Source organism: Leuresthes tenuis, unplaced genomic scaffold, assembly GCF_036924035.1.
Source record: "Leuresthes tenuis unplaced genomic scaffold, fLeuTen1.0.hap1 SCAF_17, whole genome shotgun sequence".
Taxonomy (NCBI): domain Eukaryota; kingdom Metazoa; phylum Chordata; class Actinopteri; order Atheriniformes; family Atherinopsidae; genus Leuresthes; species Leuresthes tenuis.
The window spans coordinates 20190339-20211403 of record NW_027325371.1 but is presented as its reverse complement, the minus strand read 5'-3'; the positions used below and the strand labels follow the sequence as shown (position 1 = coordinate 20211403).

At 44.9% G+C, this 21065-nt stretch overlaps 3 protein-coding genes across 5 annotated transcripts in view; all 3 read left to right on the top strand.

Annotated features, from left to right (window-relative positions):
- The window catches only part of LOC140272788 (myosin-9-like), a 28973-nt gene extending 18464 nt beyond the window's left edge, over positions 1-10509 (top strand). For both annotated transcript variants that reach the window (XM_072368232.1, XM_072368231.1), the window contains 26 exons: positions 407-594; positions 878-999; positions 1089-1158; positions 1251-1411; positions 1552-1660; positions 1767-1898; positions 2006-2212; positions 2330-2467; positions 2884-3007; positions 3133-3304; positions 3487-3699; positions 3796-3940; positions 4026-4232; positions 4378-4482; positions 4811-4963; positions 5112-5360; positions 5456-5668; positions 5758-5970; positions 6286-6447; positions 6554-6682; positions 6772-6860; positions 6950-7073; positions 7198-7406; positions 8055-8163; positions 8414-8586; positions 8713-10509. In XM_072368232.1, the coding sequence (XP_072224333.1) occupies positions 407-594; positions 878-999; positions 1089-1158; positions 1251-1411; positions 1552-1660; positions 1767-1898; positions 2006-2212; positions 2330-2467; positions 2884-3007; positions 3133-3304; positions 3487-3699; positions 3796-3940; positions 4026-4232; positions 4378-4482; positions 4811-4963; positions 5112-5360; positions 5456-5668; positions 5758-5970; positions 6286-6447; positions 6554-6682; positions 6772-6860; positions 6950-7073; positions 7198-7406; positions 8055-8163; positions 8414-8586; positions 8713-8821 (4025 nt within the window). In that variant the 3' untranslated portion in view covers positions 8822-10509. The remainder of the gene's footprint in view (positions 1-406; positions 595-877; positions 1000-1088; positions 1159-1250; positions 1412-1551; positions 1661-1766; positions 1899-2005; positions 2213-2329; positions 2468-2883; positions 3008-3132; positions 3305-3486; positions 3700-3795; positions 3941-4025; positions 4233-4377; positions 4483-4810; positions 4964-5111; positions 5361-5455; positions 5669-5757; positions 5971-6285; positions 6448-6553; positions 6683-6771; positions 6861-6949; positions 7074-7197; positions 7407-8054; positions 8164-8413; positions 8587-8712) is intronic.
- Positions 10510-11284: 775 nt separating this feature from the next.
- Positions 11285-14773, top strand: LOC140272789 (mitochondrial glycine transporter A-like). The gene is made up of 8 exons (XM_072368233.1): positions 11285-11416; positions 11981-12185; positions 12464-12588; positions 12739-12823; positions 12938-13117; positions 13461-13629; positions 13717-13877; positions 13964-14773. The coding sequence occupies exons 2-8, from the start codon at positions 12171-12173 to the stop codon at positions 14084-14086; spliced, it is 858 nt and encodes a 285-aa protein (XP_072224334.1). The 5' UTR covers positions 11285-11416; positions 11981-12170; the 3' UTR covers positions 14087-14773.
- Positions 14774-16248: 1475 nt separating this feature from the next.
- rpsa (ribosomal protein SA) lies at positions 16249-18783 on the top strand. 2 transcript variants are annotated; one of them, XM_072368305.1, is made up of 8 exons: positions 16249-16305; positions 16876-17047; positions 17145-17263; positions 17511-17756; positions 18021-18149; positions 18247-18406; positions 18520-18555; positions 18652-18783. In XM_072368305.1, the coding sequence occupies exons 2-8, from the start codon at positions 16915-16917 to the stop codon at positions 18747-18749; spliced, it is 921 nt and encodes a 306-aa protein (XP_072224406.1). In that variant the 5' UTR covers positions 16249-16305; positions 16876-16914; the 3' UTR covers positions 18750-18783. The 2 variants fall into 2 exon arrangements, with proteins under 2 accessions (XP_072224406.1, XP_072224405.1); XM_072368304.1 differs by having other exon boundaries at positions 18520-18570.
- Positions 18784-21065: the final 2282 nt, after the last annotated feature.

Sequence of the window (21065 nt, the reverse complement as noted above, 5' to 3'; positions counted from 1 at the left end):
ACCAGCAGTGTTAACAGTTAAGACGCCTCCCCCCTCACTGCATTGAATTTTTTTATTTTTTTTATTTTTTATTATGGCGTGTTATCTTTCCACTCTTCACTGGCTTCTTGTGACTGGCCTCTGTTATCCTCTTCCTGTACGATTTCCCCTCCACATTCAGTCGTTGTTTGTGTGGTGTTTCACTGGTCCCGGTTCTGTGAACCACATCCTTTGTCCCGTGGCTTTAACCAGGAGGAGGTGCAGAGACGATGGTCATATTCATTGTTCCTTGTGACGTGCATTTGGTTTGAGTTTGCTGGTTGGATATATTGAAGTTATTATATGCAACCCCTCTATTTTTGTACAATAACAAACTTCCTTTTTTTTTTCTCTCCCTCTCCCTTCACTTTGATGCTTCCTCTTTCAGTGGACCGCATCGTGGGTCTTGACAAGGTGTCTGGCATGTCCGAGATGCCCGGTGCCTTTAAGACCCGTAAGGGCATGTTCCGCACAGTGGGCCAGCTTTACAAGGAGCAGCTGTCCAAGCTCATGGCCACATTGAGGAACACAAACCCCAACTTTGTCCGCTGCATCATCCCCAACCACGAGAAAAAGGTATCTGAGAAATAATGGCATCCTTTTTGAAATGCTAAAGAACCAAAAAGCTGCATTCTTTTCAAAATAATCTGGGGATAAAGTCGATATTATGTAGGACAGCTGAAGGTCCTTCTTGAACAGTCAAGAATGTGTGAAATACTTGGTTGATTATGACTGAAGTATGCTGGAGAGTGAGTATAGAATTAAATTTTTTTTCCCCTTGTCTCGCACATATTGTAAAGTAGATATTTTCAAAGTGTTGCAGACATGAAAAATCACCAGTGCTTTTCTGTGTTCTCAGGCTGGTAAACTGGACCCCCACCTGGTACTGGACCAGCTGAGGTGTAACGGTGTGTTGGAGGGGATCCGTATCTGCAGACAAGGATTCCCCAACAGAATCGTCTTCCAAGAGTTTAGACAGAGGTAACTGATGGTGTCACAGTCCCACCAGGCTTTTATTACACATTTGTAATAAAAAAATGAATCCTATTACCTTTCTTTGTTTCTCCCAGGTATGAAATCCTCACTCCCAGTGCCATCCCCAAGGGCTTCATGGATGGAAAGCAGGCCTGTGTGCTTATGGTAAGGGTGCTTTAAAATCCCGGGTCGACCTCCATGACTCCTGCCCCCTCTGCGGTGTGACCGAACAATCCCTTCATTCCCTTTCCTGTTAGATCAAAAGTCTGGAGCTGGATCCCAATCTGTACCGCATTGGCCAGAGCAAAGTTTTCTTCAGAGCCGGAGTCCTGGCTCACCTGGAGGAGGAGAGGGACATGAAGATCACCGATATCATCATCAGCTTCCAGGCCTGGTGCAGAGGCTACGTCGCCCGCAAGTAAGACCCGTTTTATTTTGCCAGTGTCCTCATGAGAAACTGAATCTGATTTTATACACATTGAGAAAAGGCTTTTCTCATATCTGAAATATAGGATTTTTTCTGAAGTGTGATTATGATGAATCTGTGTTTCTTTACAGAGCTTTTGCCAAGAGACAGCAGCAGCTGACTGCAATGAAGGTGATCCAGAGGAACTGTGCTGCCTACCTTAAACTCAGGAACTGGCAGTGGTGGAGGCTCTTCACTAAAGTAAGCTTCAGTCTCCCTAACATCTTGTTCAACTTTGTAGTTTCTGCGTTTTGCTTTCCTCAGTTTTATTTCTAACTTTCTTTATTTCTGTTTTTTCTGTCCATAGGTGAAGCCTCTGCTGCAAGTCAGCAGGCAAGAGGAGGAGATGCAGGCCAAGGATGAAGAGCTGAGCAAAGTGAAGGAGAAGCATTTGTATGTCGAGGAGCAGCTCCGGGAGATGGAGGAAAAACAGCATCAGGTAAAACTCATAAGAGAGAAGGGACGTTTTATTTGACAGCCACGGTTTGCTGGTTCCTGCTGAAAGGTAACCGTGCCTGCTGTCGGCCTCTTTTGCTGCTCTTGTAGCTCAGCGCTGAGAAGATGGCCCTGCAGGAGCAGCTCCAGGCAGAAACGGAACTCTGCGCGGAGGCTGAGGAAATGAGATCTCGTCTGGCTGCCAAGAAGCAGGAGCTGGAGGAGATCCTTCACGACCTGGAGGCCCGTGTGGAGGAGGAGGAAGAGCGCGCGTCTCAGTTAACAAACGAGAAGAAGAAGATGCAGCAAAATATCTCCGTAAGTGGGAAAAGTTTACCGCTTCAACAAATGAGCTCATAGATTTACCAACTTCACTCCAACACATCGCTGTTGGCTTTGCCTCACCGAGCGTCCTGTCCATCGACCCATAAACAGGACCTGGAGCAGCAGCTGGACGAGGAGGAGGCAGCAAGGCAGAAGCTCCAGCTGGAGAAGGTCACTTTGGACGCCAAGCTGAAGAAGATGGAAGACGAGGTCATGGTTTTAGACGACCAGAACAACAAACTTAACAAGGTTGGTACGAAAGGATAAAACAGCTGCTGATCTCCATGCTTATATGTTCAAATGAGTCGAGCCCAGATGATTATTTTTTACGTTTATCGCAAAACTTTGTTGTTTTTAGACAATATAAAGAAACTTGGTATTTGGTGCAGATCAACGAATTTATTGCATTTCAGAAAACTTGCAGACTTTTTTGGAAGTAGAGTTTCTATTTGTGTGTTTCCTTGTTACTTTATTCGGATCTTTTCTTGTATAAGAAGTGGCCTTATTGGGACCAGTAGTTCTTATGGGAACCGAAGCCCAATCAGCAGGACTAGTGTAGACAGTCGTTTCTGGGCTCCTGGTTTGGCTGTGAGGCGTCTTTTTGCTCTGACCGTAACATGAAACTTTTTCCTCATCGATGCACGGTTTCCTTTCTGTGAATGCAGGAGAAGAAGTTGATGGAGGATAGAATCTCCGAGTTCACCACCAACCTGGCAGAGGAGGAGGAGAAATCCAAGAGCTTGCAGAAACTGAAGACCAAACATGAGGCTATGATCACAGACCTGGAAGGTGGGAAGACGAGACACGGAGACGTCACCTACATATCTGATTATTAACTATAGGTTCCACATATACGTATTTTTCAGCCCTGTAGTTTGAGATTTGTTTAATTTCTTGGTTTCTTTTTCACTCAGACCGCCTTCGCAGGGAGGAGAAGCAGCGTCAGGAGCTGGAGAAGAACAGACGCAAGCTGGAGGGTGACTTCACTGAGATCCACGATCAGATTGCTGAGCTGCAGGCTCAGATTGCTGAGCTCCGTGCCCAGCTAGCTAAGAAGGAAGAAGAGCTCCAGGCAGCTCTGGCAAGGTCTGTCTAAGCTCCAAAGTCATTGAAATCATCAGCTTTCACTATGTAGATAAATATGAGGGTGCATCTTTACATGTGCTCAGTTACGTAGTTCAGTGTCAGAATTTAAGGTTGTTTTAATCACTTAAATGACGGATGAGCTCCTCCTGCTCCGTGTACTCATTTTTTCTTCCTCCAATTAGGATTGAGGAGGAGGCTGCGCAAAAGAACCTGGCTCAGAAAAAGATCCGTGAGATGGAGGCTCAGCTCTCTGAGCTGCAGGAGGATTTAGATCTGGAGAGGCAGGCCCGCACCAAAGCAGAGAAACACCGCAGGGACCTGGGAGAGGAGCTGGAGGCCCTCAAGACCGAGCTCGAGGACACCCTGGACTCAACTGCTGCTCAGCAAGAGCTCAGGTACAGTCATTAGTCCAAGGAAAGGTTCAGCTTCCATGCATCTTGCTGTTTGGGTTGAGTAGACGCACTCACCTCTGTTCTGCTCTTCATTTGTAGGTCCAAACGTGAGACGGAGGTGGCACATCTCAAGAAGACTCTGGATGATGAAGCCAGAATCCACGAGCAGCAGCTGGTTGAGATGAGACAGAAACACAGTCAGGCCTTTGATGAGCTCAATGAGCAGCTGGAGCAGGCCAAGAGGGTATTTTTTTTCCCCACAGCTGTTCTTCTGTCTTCTTCGGTCATGTCTGGTTAAAAACAAGTACTAAGTGTTTGTGTCTATGCAGAACAAAGTCTCAATGGAGAAGGCCAAACAGGCCCTGGAGTCGGAGAGGAACGAGCTGAGCATTGAGCTCCAGACGCTGATGCAGGGTAAAGGAGACTCTGAACACCGCAGGAAGAAAGCTGAAGGTCAGGTCCAGGAGCTGCTGCTCAAGCACTCCGAGAGCGAGCGCCAGAGGGTGGAGCTGGCTGAGAAGCTGACAAAAGTGCAGGTATGACGTTCTAAATCCTGTTTAGGTTTTTGTCAATGACCTGCTGCTGAATCTCGAGCTATGACACTTATGCTCGCAAATTCCAGTTCATACTTGATGTGGAGCCATGTTGCTTATATCCAGCGGTTGATTTGTCTGTCTGCAGGCTGAGCTGGATAATGTGAACGGCCTGCTGAGCGAGGTGGAGGGCAAGTCCATCAAGGCAACCAAAGACTGCTCTGCTGTGGAGTCCCAGCTGCAGGATGTTCAGGTACGCTGACACCACCCTGCTGTAGGTGCAGAGGTTACATCTGTCAGCCAGATGTGTAACAAATTAAATGATTTTCTTGAATATTTTCCAAAGAGTTATCACATAGCTATGTACATTCCAGCTAAAAACAAAAGTTTTGAGACTGTAGTTGACCTTCATTTGTGCATCAGGACACTTAAAACAAATATGTAATATGTATTTCTAAAGTAAAACTTCCTCCATCAGATGAACATTAGAAAGAGCTCTCAGAGTCAAACTCTTAAGTTCCACTATGTGCTGCTCAGATATCTGGCAGGATGGACTTATTGTTTGCTTTATGACTTTACAGGAACTGCTCCAGGAAGAGACGCGCCAGAAACTGTCACTCAGCACACGTCTGCGCCAGCTCGAGGATGACCAGAACAACCTGAAAGAACAGCTGGAGGAAGAAGAAGAAGCCAAGAGGAATGTTGAGAGACAGCTTCAAACCGTGCAGGCTCAGGTAAAAATGCACAGAAACGTGCACTTTTTCCACTCAAGGACCAAATTCATTTGCTGTTGGACAAATAATTGAATCATTTGAGCTTTTGAGCGAAACATTTTACGCAAATCATCCACCTCATTGCCTTAAATGGTTACTCCCCACACAGCTTGCTGAAATGAAGAAGAAGGTGGAGCAGGATGCTGGCTGCCTGGAGACTGCTGAGGAGGGAAAGAAGAGGCTTCAGAGGGACCTGGAGTCAACAAACCAGCGCCTGGAAGAGAAATGTGCTGCTTTCGACAAGCTGGACAAAACAAAGACGCGTGTCCAGCAGGAGTTGGACGACCTGCTGGTCGACCAGGACCACCTCCGACAGATTGTCTCCAACCTGGAGAAGAAGCAGAAGAAGTTTGATCAGGTTGATACGCACAGCTTGAGATTCTGATTTGAAGAAAGGCTGCGACTTTATTTGATTTGATCGTCACAAACGTTAAACCTCATTACTTTGTGTAGATGCTGGCAGAGGAGAAGAACATCTCCGCCCGCTATGCAGAGGAGCGTGACCGGGCCGAAGCTGAGGCCAGAGAGAAGGAGACCCGGGCTCTGTCTCTAACCCGCGAGCTGGAATCTCTCATGGACATCAAAGAAGAACTGGACCGCAACAACAAACTGCTGCGGGCCGAGATGGAGGACCTGGTATCCTCGAAGGATGATGTCGGCAAGAATGTAAGTCTGGGACACGTTTTCAGCGGCGCTGTTGTTCCTTCACGGTCCGTCTGTTGCTCTCAGCGTAAATGCTCTTCCGCGGTTTGCAGGTACACGAGCTGGAGAAGTCTAAGCGTACGATGGAGCAGCAGCTGGAAGAGATGAGGACTCAGCTGGAGGAGCTGGAGGACGAGCTGCAGGCCACAGAGGACGCCAAGCTGCGCCTGGAGGTCAACATGCAGGCCATGAAGGCTCAGTATGACAGAGACCTGGCAGGGCGGGATGAGATGGGCGAGGAGAAGAAGAGAGCTCTGGTTAAACAGGTCCGTATTTAAACTGAGAGCGCTGGATATCTAACAGCTTAGAGCACAGGTTACAGACAAAACTCATCTGATTTGTGGATCCTTTATTGGTTACTAACTTGTTTTTCAGACGAAACTATACCCGATAACACTTTAGCACAAGACATTTACTTTGAGTCACGCTTGTCTAAAAGTCCAATGAGTTGTGTGAATTAAAAATGTCTTAATAAATGCCAAATAAAAGTTTCTGCTTCCACCAACATGCAAATGTCCCACAGAGGTTCAGCTCTGCTAACAGATGCAGACGAGCTCACTTTCTGCTTGTACATCCTTCAGGTGCGGGAGATGGAGATGGAGCTCGAGGATGAGAGGAAGCAGCGCTCTGCAGCCGTGGCCGCTCGTAAGAAGATGGAGCTGGACCTGAAGGAGCTGGAGGCCGCTATCGACATGGCCAACAAGAACCGCGACGACGCCCTGAAACAGCTGAAGAAACTCCAAGTGAGTGCCGCAGGAGTGCCGTTCACACGAGTTCGACCTATTTTAAAGCTGCGAAACAGTGTCTGGTCCCAGTTTTCTTCAGTTTTTTCCTTCCGTCTGTTCTCAGGCCCAGATGAAGGATCTTATTCGGGAGCTGGAGGACACTCGCATGTCCAGAGAGGAAATCCTGGCCCAGAGCAAGGAGACCGAGAAGAAGCTGAAGAGCATGGAGGCTGAAATGATCCAGATGCAGGAGGTCAGTGTGCGCTCAGTCTTTTAACTTACTGCACCGTTTTCCCTTGTTGATCACTTGTTGATCGCTTCTTCTCATCTGTCGATGTTCAGGAGCTCGCAGGAGCAGAGAGAGTAAAGAGACAGGCCCAGCAGGAGAGAGACGAACTGCAGGATGAGATCAACAACCAGGCCACCAAGAAGTAAGACCCCTCGGCTTTCTGTGTGCATCTGTAGTCTGCACCTCGCCAGGTGTCTGTAAATCTCTGCTCTCCACTTGTTTCTCTCTCAGTGCTCAGGCTGCAGAGGAGAGGAGACGGCTGGAGGCTCGCATTGCTCAGCTGGAAGAGGAGCTGGAGGAGGAGCAGTGCAACACTGAGCTGATCAATGACAGGCTGAAGAAAGCAATGCTGCAGGTTAGTAGGATCAGGCTTTGACTTCCGGTGTAACAGTGAATAACGTTAGCCTGGGCTTCGAGTCATTGAATCATTATTATCCAGTATATTTAGGTCCATGTCCCTTTTTTCTTCTTTTTAAAAGACTGACCAGATGACTGTGGAGCTGACCGCAGAGCGCAGTACCTCTCAGCGTGTCGAGGGTGCTCGTTCCCAGCTGGAGCGTCAGAACAAGGAACTGAAACTGAAGCTGCAGGAGCTGGAGGGAACCGTCAAGTCCAAGTACAAAGCACAGATAGGTGCCTTGGAGACCAAGATCGTTCAGCTGGAGGAACAGCTGGACATGGAGGCCAGGTAAGCAGAACTGTTCTGTTCAGTGTTTGGCACCACATTTTATATTTACAAAAAAAAACCTTTATATTCAAATTATAAACAGCTAATCTGTTTATGAAATGGCTAAAACTAGCTTAGTGTAGACAGGCAGCAACAGTAAAACATTGCTTTTACCTAGATGCAGTAATGATACTCACTTTCCAGGGTTTCGAACTGATGTGTAACGGATCAGTTATGCTAGTTTCCACGGGTCTATCAGGCAGCTGGCCGGCCAGCCGTTATGTTGCTTCAGCTTTTGCACTTCTGTGCCTAAAAGGCAACAGCAATTTGGCTGAATGGCACCCAAATAAGAATAAAGTATTGATGTGCATGTGGTATTTGATGGATGTTTTGCTTTGTACGCGTTCAGGTTTAACTACTGTATGCCGACTCAGTTGTTATTCGACCTGTATTGGGTGCAGTTTGCATTTGAATTTATGTACATGTGGCTCAAAGTTGCACCTCTGCAGAAAATAAGGGTTGAGTGAAGCCAAGCACTTTAAGTTCCTTTACTTGCTTGTAATTCACTGTACTTAAATCATCTGGAAAAAGCAGCAAAGCTTGTATTTGAGAACTTGGACCGGTGCGTCAGCACCCTTTAGTCTGACCAAAAGTGTGCTTTCTGTTCAGGGAGAGGCAGGGTGCCACCAAGCTCGTGAGGCGCACCGAGAAGAAACTGAAGGAAGTCCTGCTGCAGGTGGACGACGAGAGGCGCAACACAGAGCAGCAAAAGGACCAGGTCAGTAGTGTTCTGGCCATATGTCTTGGCTCTGATCTTCATAGGTAATGTTCATAAAGGGCTCATCTGCACATTCCAAATCCCTGAGAACTGATGCAATAAACCGAGTGAGTTGAGTTCTGGACCCTTTCAGATAAAGCATGGATTAGTTAGTCTGCAGCACAGCTTTGCATCATCGCAGCCTACGTCAAGGAGAAGGATTATTGATTTTTGTGCTTCGAACTTTTCTGCACGCATCTGTCGTTATCAGGTCGACAAGTTGAACTCTCGCATGAAGCAGCTGAAGCGCCAGCTCGAGGAGGCTGAGGAGGAAGCTCAGAGAGCCAACGCCAACCGAAGGAAACTGCAGAGGGAGCTCGAGGACGCCACCGAGTCCGCAGATGCCATGAACCGTGAAGTCACCTCCCTCAAGAACAAGCTCAGGTACAAACGCTGTTGTACTGTACATGGATGTCCTGCTCAGAGCCTCAAGCTTCATGCACATTGTGTACAGGACAGGAAACGAGGGTTTGAAGCATCAATGATGTAAGAGCATCTTTTCTGTTGCAGGCGTGGTGACCTCCCCTTCACCGTGCGCCGCACCGTTACCCGCACCGGCATTGAAAGCGACGAGGAAAACGAGACCAAGAACGAGACCCCCGAACCCAAGCCGGAGTGAACGGCGGCGCTCGACTCCTTAGAACTGCATCAGAAATACAGTCCCAAATACACAAGAGCACTCATTACTGTAACGGAGAGGAACACAAACATACGAATGTCGTCGAGACGAGAGTCAGGGATTCAGCTCACTGCGACAGTCTGTTTTCAACAGTGACAATCTATGCATTATTAACACATTTCCACACGTACAGAAGCAAGTTAACTCTGACAATCGCCAAGCTGACACACACACACACACACACACACACACACACACACACAGACGCGCGGTGTTTAGGGCCAAATTTTTCCTTTTGCTTCCTTTTTCATTCTCTGGGAAAAGTGAAAAAAAAAGAAAATGATATTTTTGTAAGGAAACTTTCCACTTACAATAGCCCTGATTAAGGATCTATTTTTCTAATTGAAGAAAACCAAGTTATACGTGAGTAAATGAAGACGATTACTGGAAGGGGACCAAAGTAATATTTCAATCTATAAAAGTGTATTTTATGCAGACGTTTTTATAATGGTTAAGAATGAAAGCGCTTCGTGTTTATTACGCTTGTGCTTTCGCCTCGATTTATAAAGTTTATACCATATCCTGAAATGTATTCTCGATTTAGCTGTTATTAGCTCTCGTTACTATGCTTTTCTCTCTTCTTTTTTTTGGGCTTAAAATTTTAGTTTCGCACACGTCGTGCGGAGCATAAAATCGATCGCAAATTTGAAGCAACCATTTGAGACTCGTCGACGTACTGAAGGCATTTTGATGTGTGTGCAGAAATTCGATTTTTGCACTGAGATGAGGGGGAAAAAAGACGAACAAACCACACTTTAACTTGGGTGATATGTACCACTGCATTTGTGTTTCATTGAATCCGCGAAGGAGTTGCTCGGAAGTCTCGAAATGACTGCACATGCTCATTTAGTAGGTGCACACACACACACACACACACACACACACACACACACACTAAAGGCCTTAAATGCAGTCGAGACCTACAGGGTTTTTGGCTTTTTTTTCCCCGAACATTGATTTATTTTTTTTTTCTTTGTTTATCACCATCAGTGTTTCTGTTATGTTCAGGGTAAAGTATAAATGTCGGGGTCTTTTTTCTTTTCTTTTTCTTGTTGTTGTTTTCCTCACAGCACACACTGTATTCTCAGGGCACAGCTTGTTGAGAGAGAGACGTAAATGAGGGTTGTCGTGAACTAAAGGCAGATTAAGGAAGTAGGGACATTCTTAACCACTGTAACCTATGTACACTAAACTCTGTCTGGCCTCATAGGGGGTGGTATATATACACACACAGGGAGTCAGTCGTTGTGTGTGTGTGTGGGTATACGGCCAGGTTCAGTGTAAATTTGTCAGATGAAACCGCTCCGTAGTGATGTGAGACGCTTTTGGCGGGAATAGTGCGGACGCCTCGCAGGCTGTGCCCAGAGTCGGCTTTTGGCTCACACTGCTGGAAAGTGAGAGGAATGTGTTGTTACTTAAGAATAGCAGATCACAATTAAAAGGATCACATCTTTCGCACTTATTAAACACAGGCAATCCAAAAAGAAGAAGGAAAAAAGAAGAAAAAAAAAAAAAAAAAAAAAGCTGCATCTCAATTATTTTGTTATGTTTGTCTGTCCGCCTCTCTGGAATGGAAATCATGTTGTGAAGTGTGACATTATTGCAAATAAAGATGCTTTCTAAACTGCTTCATGCTCCCGTTGTGCTTTTTGAACATTTTTTTTTTTTTTTTTAATTTAAAAAAAAATGTTGTTTATTTGCACATATTGAGGCTTTAGTTTGTGCAGTAGTGTATTCTCACCAGCAGAGGGCAGTCAGAACTGCATAATCTTGTTAACTAGTAACTTTGTTGTGAATTCACATTGATTTACATTGACAGTGACTTAACCACGTTAAAACTGAAAATACAAATATCTTTTATTTTTTCCAAAAAAAGCCCTTGAACTGTGAAGAAATGGGTGCAAACGAGGTCAACTTGAGTATTGAACATGTTTCTATTTTATTTTAAGATTTAAGATAAAGATTCATAAGCTACGTTTTTTGCTAAACTTAAAGTAAAACGGGGCATGGTGTCACTAAGTAACTTAGTTTTTTCCTGCTGCTTTATCACATTGTGAATGCGTTTTATAGCATTGTTAATTGTTTGCATTGTTTTAAATACTTGAAAAAAAATCCCTTTTTTTCAAAATTTTGATCTTTCTTAGAAATTGGGAGAATTTGTTGATTAATTCATTATTGTTCTTATTTCTTTATAATATTTAGAAGGAAAACTTTTTTTAGCGCACTATGGCAACAAACCGCAGGCCTCTTATCCTGTGGGGCTCTACTTTTTTTCAGTTGTACGTCACGGTCAGAATGCTTTTTAACCAATCAGACGTCAGCATTGCTGTGGTAGGCGGACCCATACCTTAGTGAAACGCGGTTCGGCTGGTGTCACTCATCAATCAGGTACTAATGTCAGTCTTTGTTACAGTGAAGGGCGAGAGGGCTTCAGGTTTGTCCGTCTTCTGGCCATTACAGCGGTACGAAGGACTTACGCTCATACTTAACCTCGGCGGTGACATTTATCGGAGATAAACCTCACTGCATCAAAAAGTGCGTCAGAGTACCACCAGCAAGCCTTTCCATAACTTCTGACTTTGCTTATCTTTGTCTTAGAGTTCATATTCAGAATTTACTACTGGACTATTTGAACTATTACGCTAGCGAAGAGTGGCGGACGTCGAGATAATATAAGTTTCCGTAACTGTCACCGCACACTTTGAAAAATGTATGAAGACATGGCGCAGAGTTGGAAACCTTAAATATTTCTCTGCTTTAAAAAAAATAGCATGGAGCAAGTTTAAATATTGTTCCGCTTTACGTGTTCGTGGGTCAACAAGAACATTAATAACACTGCTAATGATAGTGTCTCTCGGGGTAGTCTGAAATTCTGAATTATTTTAAATAAACGTAAAATTAATTATGAACACACATGGCTGTCATTGACGTTCACAGTCACGAGAACGACTTGCCGAGCCACCTCCATCCTAACGTGCAGCATGATGATCTTTGAGGTTGTTAATGAGTAGCTGTGTGTTGGCTGGGTAGCAAATGGGAATCACGGTGTTGGTCATGTGACCCTCATATTTAATCCCCTGCGTGTGTTGTCTGATTTAGACAGCAGCAGAGCACACGCACCCTCATCATCTGCCGGAGGTCCTCCGGAGGAGTCCCACCACAGAAAGGCCTGTCTGTCACCGGTCCGGCTCTGTTTCAGGTGTCCTGCAGACAGAGGTCAGCGGTGTGAAAGACTCAAAGGGGAAGAGGAGCCGCTTTTCTGGGACTTTGAAAACTATTGTTAAGCGCTATGGAGCTATCATTGGTGAGTTTACACTTGTCTTGAATAGCTAACTAACTTTAAAAAAAAAAGTTAGCATTGGCTTGTAAAACAGCATGAAATGATCCTGTGGCGTAATCCATTTTGAGACCAGATTGATTTCTAAGAACACGACAGCTTCCTAACAACATACTGATGAAACTTGTAACTGAGCACTGCTGATAGACCGATGCCTCATGTTTTTGGTATCTGACAAGCTGATAGGATAGAGAGCAGAGGGTTGTAAGAAAGGCAGCTGAAATCCTTTTGCCTTTCTCCCTCAGGCTCACCCCGCCATCAAAGCCTTCATGTGCGGCTCTCTCAGCGGGACCTGCTCCACTCTGCTGTTCCAGCCTCTCGACCTGGTGAAGACCCGCCTGCAGACGCTGCAGAGCGCCACGCAGCCCGGGTGAGTTGGTGTGAGCTCGGCGCGTAAAAAACGCACAAGACGCACAGCGAGTTTGCGTGATTTCTTACTTTATTGACTAAAGCTCGTCTCGCACACGCAGCACATTGAATGATCTCCTCTCGGGTGCTTTTCTGAATGTTCCCTCTCCAGCTCGGGCAGAGTCGGGATGATGTCGGTGCTCCTCAGTGTGGTGCGGACAGAGAGGCTGCTGGGGCTGTGGAAAGGTGTTTCCCCGGTAGGCTCATTTTTAGTTGTTTTTAAATACTCCTAACAGAGGGCAAGCGTTCTCTAAGTCCCACAGTCTATATCTGAGGCAGAATCCACCTAAAAAATGCCTCTTCTCCTCCAGTCTTTTGTTCGGACCATCCCAGGAGTGGGGCTCTACTTCAGCACCTACTACTCTCTGAAGCAGCACTTCTTTGAGGACAGCAGCCCGGGGGCCATGCAGGCTGTGCTGCTGGGAGGCGGGGCCCGCACGGTGGCGGGGGTCGTGATGCTGCCGGTCACCGTCATCAAGACACGTTTCGAAGTAAGCAGCATCCTGTTGTTTCTGCTGATTCGTTTCTCCGCTACCAACTTAAGAAAGGGGGTCGTCTGAGTCATCGGATCTTTGTGCCGTTCACACTACACAACGGGCTTCTCTTGTGACCGGGTTTGGAAGCCTTAGTGGGGTCACGCTGCACAGGTGATCTGCGACACAGGGATTTCTTTTTTTTTGCCAATCTTGACCCCCGACTCACTTGCCTGATCTCTGTCAGGCTTCTCTAGCTATCCTGCAGACGAGTCTCTTCTCATTATTAATGTTACTCTATGATGCGAGTGTAGCTTTTGTGTGTGTGTCCTGAACCAAACTGCACGTGTGTGTGTTGCAGTGTGGCAGGTACAGTTATGCGAGTGTGAGCGGAGCTCTGCGCAGTGTGTGTCAGACTGAAGGTCCCGCGGCTCTGTTCTCCGGCCTGATGGCCACTCTTCTCAGAGACGTTCCTTTCTCTGGGATCTACGTCATGTTTTACAGCCAAACCAAGACCTCGTTGCCTAAAGGTTGGCATACAGAATGACATGAAGCTTTTTCTTTCTTTTTTTAAACGTCCATTTAACTTGAATACACATTGTCTGCTTTCCTTAAAGAGATCAGAGAGTCTCCTTTGGCCCCCCTGGCTAACTTCAGCTGTGGGATTCTGGCTGGTGTGCTGGCCTCTCTGATCACGCAGCCCGCTGATGTCGTCAAAACGCACGTCCAAGTGAATCCACAGACGAGAACGACAGAGGCTATCAGAAACGTCTACGTGGTAACGATTTCACTCCACTTTGAATTATTTTTGCCAAGTTATAAATGCTTCCATCAGATCTGAGATGTCCTCGTTCTCTCCATCAGGAACACGGACTCCGGGGCTTCTTCCGAGGGGCAGTTCCTCGTTGTCTGAGGAGGACCATGATGGCTGCCATGGCGTGGACGGTGTATGAGCAGATGATGGCGCACATGGGACTCAAGTCCTGAAGGGAGCGTTGAAAAGAGACTTGCAAAGGAAAGAGAAAGTCAGAGTGATGATGAGTATGAGAGCACAGAAAGCAACCACTTGGACGGTTTTCTGTGACTTAAAAGGTTTGACTGCAACATGAGAACAGAGCGATAAGACAGACATGGACTGTGTGCTGGATTAAAGGTGTCTTAATGTGTTAAAGCTGAAGTTTCGATCCATTTTGGATCTGTGCCTTGTAAATGCTGGAAAAAAACAAAACATTTAGGATAACACTTCTATGCTGTCATATGTTTAATTGCACTACAGGTTGTACACAGTTGCGGAGAGATGAGACAACCTCTGTATTTTGGACTGGGGGCTTTAAAAAGGCCTCAGTGGAAACTGCAGTGAGGCAGACTTTTCTCGCTCCAAACGCTGTGTCTCAGATAGAGCTCAGACTGCTGTCACGCACTTTAACCTCGAGACGCTCTCAGAGCAGTAAATTGAGTCTCTGTGCCTTACTAATGAATGTTATTTATTTTGTCATACATCGAGTGAAAAAGGAAATGTTTTTTTATTCGATTTAACTGAAATTATAATGACTTAAGTTTTGTTTGTCGCTGTTTAAGGACTGTACTTGTTGTGGATGTTTAAGAAGATGAAATGATGTTGTAACGTGAGCCTTTTTGTTTATTGTTTCTACTGTTTTCTTGAATAAATTTCCCAGCTGAAAATGATTGCCTCGCGTTATTATCTGAAGCCTGGCTGACCTCTGAACTACTGCAGTAACGTCTCATGATACTGAATTTCTGGTCCACGGTTCCAACACTTCATTATGAGACAGAAAAACATGTCATGTCTTACTTCTCATGAAGCTCGTGTGAAATGTGCTCCTCACACACGTATTCTTTTTTAAAATTCTTCTGTTTTTATCTCTCTTTTATCGTTTACACATCTGTCCCCGAACATACGAAAGCCCTGTTTGACTTGTGTGCAGACTGGGTTCGCTTTATGACTTTCCTCTCATTAATTCAAGAGGATATAAACCAGTAAAGTACTCTGAGAGACATTTTTACTGGTTCAGCTGTGGTATAAAACATACTAGAAGCACTACGCTCAGCAGATTGCAAAGGGCTGTGAGGACATGACGACCAAAGACTTATCACCGAGCTGATAGAGATAAGCAGACTGGGGGAATGGTGACATAACATCAAATAGGAGAAAGGGACAGGAGTTGGTAGGGCTCGCAGGTTAGAGCAGGAAATGAGGCTGACTTGCTGGTAAATTATTCTTGACAGCTACCTTTTAGAGTCGATACTTTTGACTCTTCAAAGTTGAAACAGAAAGTCCGCTTGTATACATTTTTGTGCAAGGTTGAATTTTGTGCCTTGAGATGACATTTGTTGTGATTTGGTGCTATGTAAATAAAACTGAATTGAATAGAATTTCAAACAGAGATGCCTGCATAAGGGAAACGTACACTAAACGTATGTATAAAAGGAAGTTTTGGATCAATGATCCTTTTCTCTATTCTTCAGTGATTTGTAACACATGAATGTTCCAAGTTTACCCCCACCCCCCCCACCCCTTTATTTATTGACAGTACCTGTCTTTTCCCAGAAAACACCTCCTGAACATCCCAACCCGCTCTGTCACATCACTCATGTTGCCTTTCAGCCTTGTTTGTGAGATCTATCACCTCTACCGTCCTTGACATTTATCCAAACCGAGCTTTGAAGCCAACACCCCAACCCCCCCTCCCCCCAGCCCTTTGTGTCTAAACTGGTCTCGCATTATAGTTAAATTCCATCAGGGACCCTGTCTTTACAGGATATCGATATAGGAAACAATGTTTTGCTCACATGAGTTTAATATTTTCGCAAAACATTCTGTCGTTGTGTACAAGTTTTGACCCCGTTTACTGGAACACTTTATCTCTAGCAAATATAGTTTCAACACAGGTCAGTCTGTCACCGAGAACTCAGCGTCTCAGCATTGTCTTAATATGGTCTTTCCATCTCCATTGTCTTAATATGGGATATTCATCCGACCCACGAGCCGCCCGGTGGTTACCCCTTGTCCTTTCCTTTGCTAGATATAAAACTCCACCTCGTGGCCAACATGGAGAAGTGCAAATCCACGTCACCAAAATCTAACGAATCACAGGCTTGGAAATTTGGTATAAAATCTACGTCATTTCCTTCCAACGTCCTCTTTTTTACCGTGTGGTCAGACTTCCATACGGCGTTGTTTCGTGGTAAGATAAAAACATTTTTTTTTGGCAATAAAACAGAAAATAAAGCAAGGGACACTAAAAAAAAGATAGAGTATCGTACTAATAAGCAACAGTGCAGAGGATAGGTCGTGTGTTGGGTCTTATACGGCCTTTATTTCCTCTTAATAGATAATGCTAACGTGTAAAGCTAACTCGCTAGCCTCGAGCACGCGTTCCCCTCGCCACAAAGTCTACATACTGTGCAGTCTTCATCGTCTCGTTTTACTCACATTCATTCCCTCATTAAAACTGTAATTGACTCTTAACATGTGGCGAAAAAAGGAGGGAACACATTTGGATTTTAATTAAACTATTACCTAAAAGGTCGTCTTGTGTCCCGGATGCTGTAGTTTTCTTGAGTTGGAACCTGCTGACTGAAGCTTCAGCAGCTTCTAGCTGAAGTGGGTCTCTACAGAAATACTAATCAGGCTTGACCTCCCATGTGTGTTCCCTGGAGATGGTTTTATTTATTGCCCTCCCCAATAATGTGCTGTAAATGGGCAATATTGATTTACTTGGTGCCAACCTGCCTATGATTTATTTTTGTCCCAGCTCTCCCACTAAACTCGTAACGCAGGGAAAGCGGTCACGATGTCCGGAGGTCTAGATGTCCTTCAAATGAAGGAGGAGGATGTGCTGAAGTTCCTGGCTGCAGGAACCCACCTGGGATGTACCAACCTGGACTTCCAGATGGAGCAGTACGTCTACAAAAGAAAAAGTGACGGTAAGCGGTGCGACGGTGTTGTCTTAGAATGCATTTCTTTCACCGCAGATATACTTGGATAATATTGTCATAGTCATTTTCTTGTGTTGATTATCAGGTATTTATATTATCAACCTGAAGAAGACCTGGGAGAAGCTGCTTCTTGCAGCCAGGGCCATTGTTGCCATTGAGAACCCAGCTGATGTTTGCGTCATCTCCTCCAGGAACACTGGACAGGTAAATGACTGCTGATGCTCAGTTTTTATACGAATGCTATGAGCACTCTGTTAAAGCCGGGCACTCACGTGAGTGTTGTGGTGTCGGAAGTGTGCAAGATTAAGCCGGCCGGGTTTTCGCTGACACCATGAGGACTTCTGTCCCATGACTGGGGTTAGATAGGGACCTGAGCCACAACTCATTCCACAACATTTAAATTGTTCTAAGTAAGAAATGAAAGTTTCTGACTCATTTCTGCCTGCTTTAGAGAGCCGTTCTGAAGTTTGCGTCCGCCACCGGTGCTACCACCTTCCACGGTCGCTTCACCCCTGGAACATTCACCAATCAGATCCAGGCTGCTTTCAGGGAGCCCCGCCTCCTGATTGTGACGGATCCTCGCGCTGACCATCAGCCACTGACTGAGGCATCCTATGTCAACATCCCCACCATCGCCCTGTGCAACACCGACTCTCCACTGAGATATGTGGACATTTCCATCCCCTGCAACAACAAGGTGAAGCAGAAGAAATGTTAAAAATAAACCACTTGAACGCAGGATTGATGGAATCCTTGCGACTTGCACACTGTTAGAGCCCGGCGCTGTTCTGTCAGTGCAGTGCGGGGTGTAGGATGTGTGCTAAATCATAAGGCATGTTCTTTAACTTCCTTTCTCCGAACCACTGTGGGGATTGGAGGGAGAGGGACTGCAACAAAATGCATAAGTGACTCGAATGGGGAACAATAGTCTCTGCAAGTGTTTACTCGTGGTCTGTTTCAGGGTCACCACTCTGTGGGTCTGATGTGGTGGATGCTGGCCAGGGAGGTTCTCAGGATGAGGGGAACCATCTCCAGGGAACACCCATGGGAGGTCATGCCTGATTTGTATTTCTACAGAGACCCTGAAGAGGTAGGTTAAGTACACTCCTGGTGAATACCCACTCGTTTGAGGATTCTGTGTGAAATTAGTTCCGCGGTGCATCCCGTTCACTATTTATTTTTAACAGATTGAGAAGGAGGAGCAGGCTGCCGCTGAGAAGGCCGTCGTAAAGGAGGAGTTCCAGGGTGAATGGAGTGCCCCTCCAGCTGAGTTTGCTCAGCCTGAGGTGGCCGACTGGTCTGAGGGTGTTGCAGTGCCATCTGTGCCCATTCAGCAGTTCCCAGCTCGTAAGTTAACTCATTTCCAAACACGAGCACTTTTTTTATAAAATTTTTTAATGCTGTGCTGCTGTTACCCATGTTTGGCATTTTACTAAATTGAAACCCTTCTTCTGTTGCAGCGGCAGCAGCAACTGCTGCAGCGGCTGTTAAGACAGGTGAAGTGTATTCTGGTGAGTTGATAAACCATCTCTGTGCTTACAAACCTGCCATTTCTGTTGGTGTCTGAACTCTGTTTCTGTTCTTCCTTCCAGCGGAGGACTGGAGCACCCAGCCAGCCACAGAGGACTGGTCCACTGCTCCCACTGCTCAGGCTTCTGACTGGGGTGGTGCCACTTCTGAATGGCCTTAAATCTTTGGCTATGGCAACAATAAAAGTGGTTTTTACACTTTGACTGTTTTTTAAATTGTTTTATTCATTTGAGTACAAAAAACACTGCATTGAAAACATGTCAGAGGTTTGATAGTGAAGACTTAAGTTGTTACAATGAGAGTTTTGTGGCTGATGCGTACAACTCCCATATCACCTGGAAATAGGCATTTCTGCCGCAATGCATCTTCCTGTTTTGTCTTTTATTCTAAATGTATTCAGAAGCATGAAATGTCAGCCCAGAAATATCCTTCCAAGAAACTTACACCCTTGCTGTTAAGGTGTGAGGAAAGGGACCGAAAGTGTTGCGTTGTAACAATGTCATAACAGTATGTGGCGAATAAGTAGTCAGGGCACACTATATCACTACCAGCAGTGCTACAGTGGTACTGCAGCACAATTTTACTCGTGCTGTCCATGGACAGTTGAGAGATAAGCTTTTTCAGTGAACTTGACTGACCTTCCAACACAAGCATCTGCAGTAGCACACATTTTATTGCTCAGGACATTCTATCATCAACCCCATCTTAATTCTCCACAGGCAGAGTAGATGTGGTTTGTGGACACGTATTATTGAGTGCAAAAATGGAACACTTAAATGGTGAAGTTTCAATTGAATATTTAGTTAAACTGAAGAGAACATCAGCACAGGCCAGATTGTGGTGGTCAAGAAGTCCATCCAAGCAACCACTACATTTTTCAGCTCTCCATTCGCAGACCACATCAATTTAAGCATTCTTATTGTAGTTTTATAACACAGACGCTGCTCTCCGGTGCTGCATTTGAGGAAGACTGAGATTAAGTACACTGAAGAAGGAGAAACGAGGACAAATGGGACTGACCTCTGGCATCATTAGTCTTAATTGCTTAGAAAAAGACCAGAAACTTGACTTGAGTTGCCCGTTTAGCTTTCCCAGAATTCACATTTTGATAGATGTTAGGGTTATGAAGCAAGCAACACAAGCAATTTAGGCTAGACATCAGAGTAGAAAACATCAGCCTGTACTGTCTGTGAAAGCATTTATTAACATCCTCCAAATCCCTGTCATATACCTGAATATAATATGGACTGCTTCTTATTTTGACATCAAAAAGTTATTTTACTGAAGTTTGACCTTCTGCATCCATCACATTACATCTGCAGGGCTGTCTGTGAGAAACTTATTTAACTTATTTAAATGAAATCACACAGTAATAACTGTGCTCCATCGGAGATACTTTGTCTGAGTTAAATCACAGCAAATGCAGAGCAATTAATTTTCACCACAAGGTTATCTAAAATATAATTATTTCTACTGTCCCCAGCGTTGGAATGAAAATTCAGGCAAGGCAATTTTATTTGTATAGCGCATTTCATACACAAGTGCAACTCAATGTGCTTTACATAGCAGGAAAATAAAGAACAGGATGAAAGGATAAAAAGATAAAAACATGCAAAGACACGTAAAACAAAGCAAGACAATGAAACCTTCTGTAAAATCTACTCAGCCGGAACCAGAAGTAGTGCAAGATGGAATTAATAAAATGCTTTGGTTAAAAAGGATAAGACAAGTAAAAAGGAGATGATAAACACTCAAGAGTATCTGTAACTCTAACAACTGGCACCCATCATCACATTTCATAGGCCTGACAAAACAAGAAAGTTTTGAGCCTTGATTTAAAAGTAGCAACATTTGTTGTTTCAGGGAGTTTGTTCCAGAAATAAGCAGCACAATATCTGAATGATGCTTTACCATGTTTGTCTTGTCCTTTCCAGATGACCTAAGGGCTCTTGATGGTCGATAGGGAATAAGAAGATTTAGCAGGTATTTTGGGCCCAAACCATTTAGGGATTTGTAGACCAGCAAATTAATTTTAAATTCATTTTTTGGATGGATTTCTTTGGAAGGCCAGTTTAAAGCCCATTGCAGTAGTCTAGTCTACTCGAGATAAAAGCATGGACAAGTGTTTCCAGGTCTGGTTTAGATAGAAGGCCTCTAATCCTTGCTATATTTTTTAGGTGGTAAAATGTCATCTTGGTTAGTAAATTAATCTGGTTTTCAAAGTGGAAATCAGCATCTAATATAACACCCAAGTTTCTGGCATGGTTTGTAGTCTGTCGTGATAGGGTTTCAGATAAGCACTGACCTTAATTCTCTCATTTTTGTTAGGACCAAAAACAATAACTTCTGTTTTGTTCTTGTTAAGCTGCAGGAAATTGTGGGACATCCAGTCATTTATCAGTGAGATACAGTGATAAAGGCTTATAAATCAATCGGGCTGTAGTCATCAGGAGAGAGGGCAATGTGAATTTCAGTA

What these genes read in the sequence shown, in the direction of transcription:
- LOC140272789 (XM_072368233.1), top strand. An exon ending in TGTGGAAAGGTGTTTCCCCG is followed by an intron (nt 12,824 to 12,937) that starts GTAGGCTCATTT and finishes CTTCTCCTCCAG; the next exon opens with TCTTTTGTTCGGACCATCCC. An exon ending in CAAGACCTCGTTGCCTAAAG is followed by an intron (nt 13,630 to 13,716) that starts GTTGGCATACAG and finishes CTTTCCTTAAAG; the next exon opens with AGATCAGAGAGTCTCCTTTG.
- rpsa (XM_072368304.1), top strand. Translation starts at nt 16,915, where the DNA reads ATGTCCGGAGGTCTAGATGTCCTTCAAATGAAGGAGGAGGATGTGCTG. An exon ending in TCTACAGAGACCCTGAAGAG is followed by an intron (nt 18,150 to 18,246) that starts GTAGGTTAAGTA and finishes TATTTTTAACAG; the next exon opens with ATTGAGAAGGAGGAGCAGGC. An exon ending in GACAGGTGAAGTGTATTCTG is followed by an intron (nt 18,571 to 18,651) that starts GTGAGTTGATAA and finishes TCTTCCTTCCAG; the next exon opens with CGGAGGACTGGAGCACCCAG.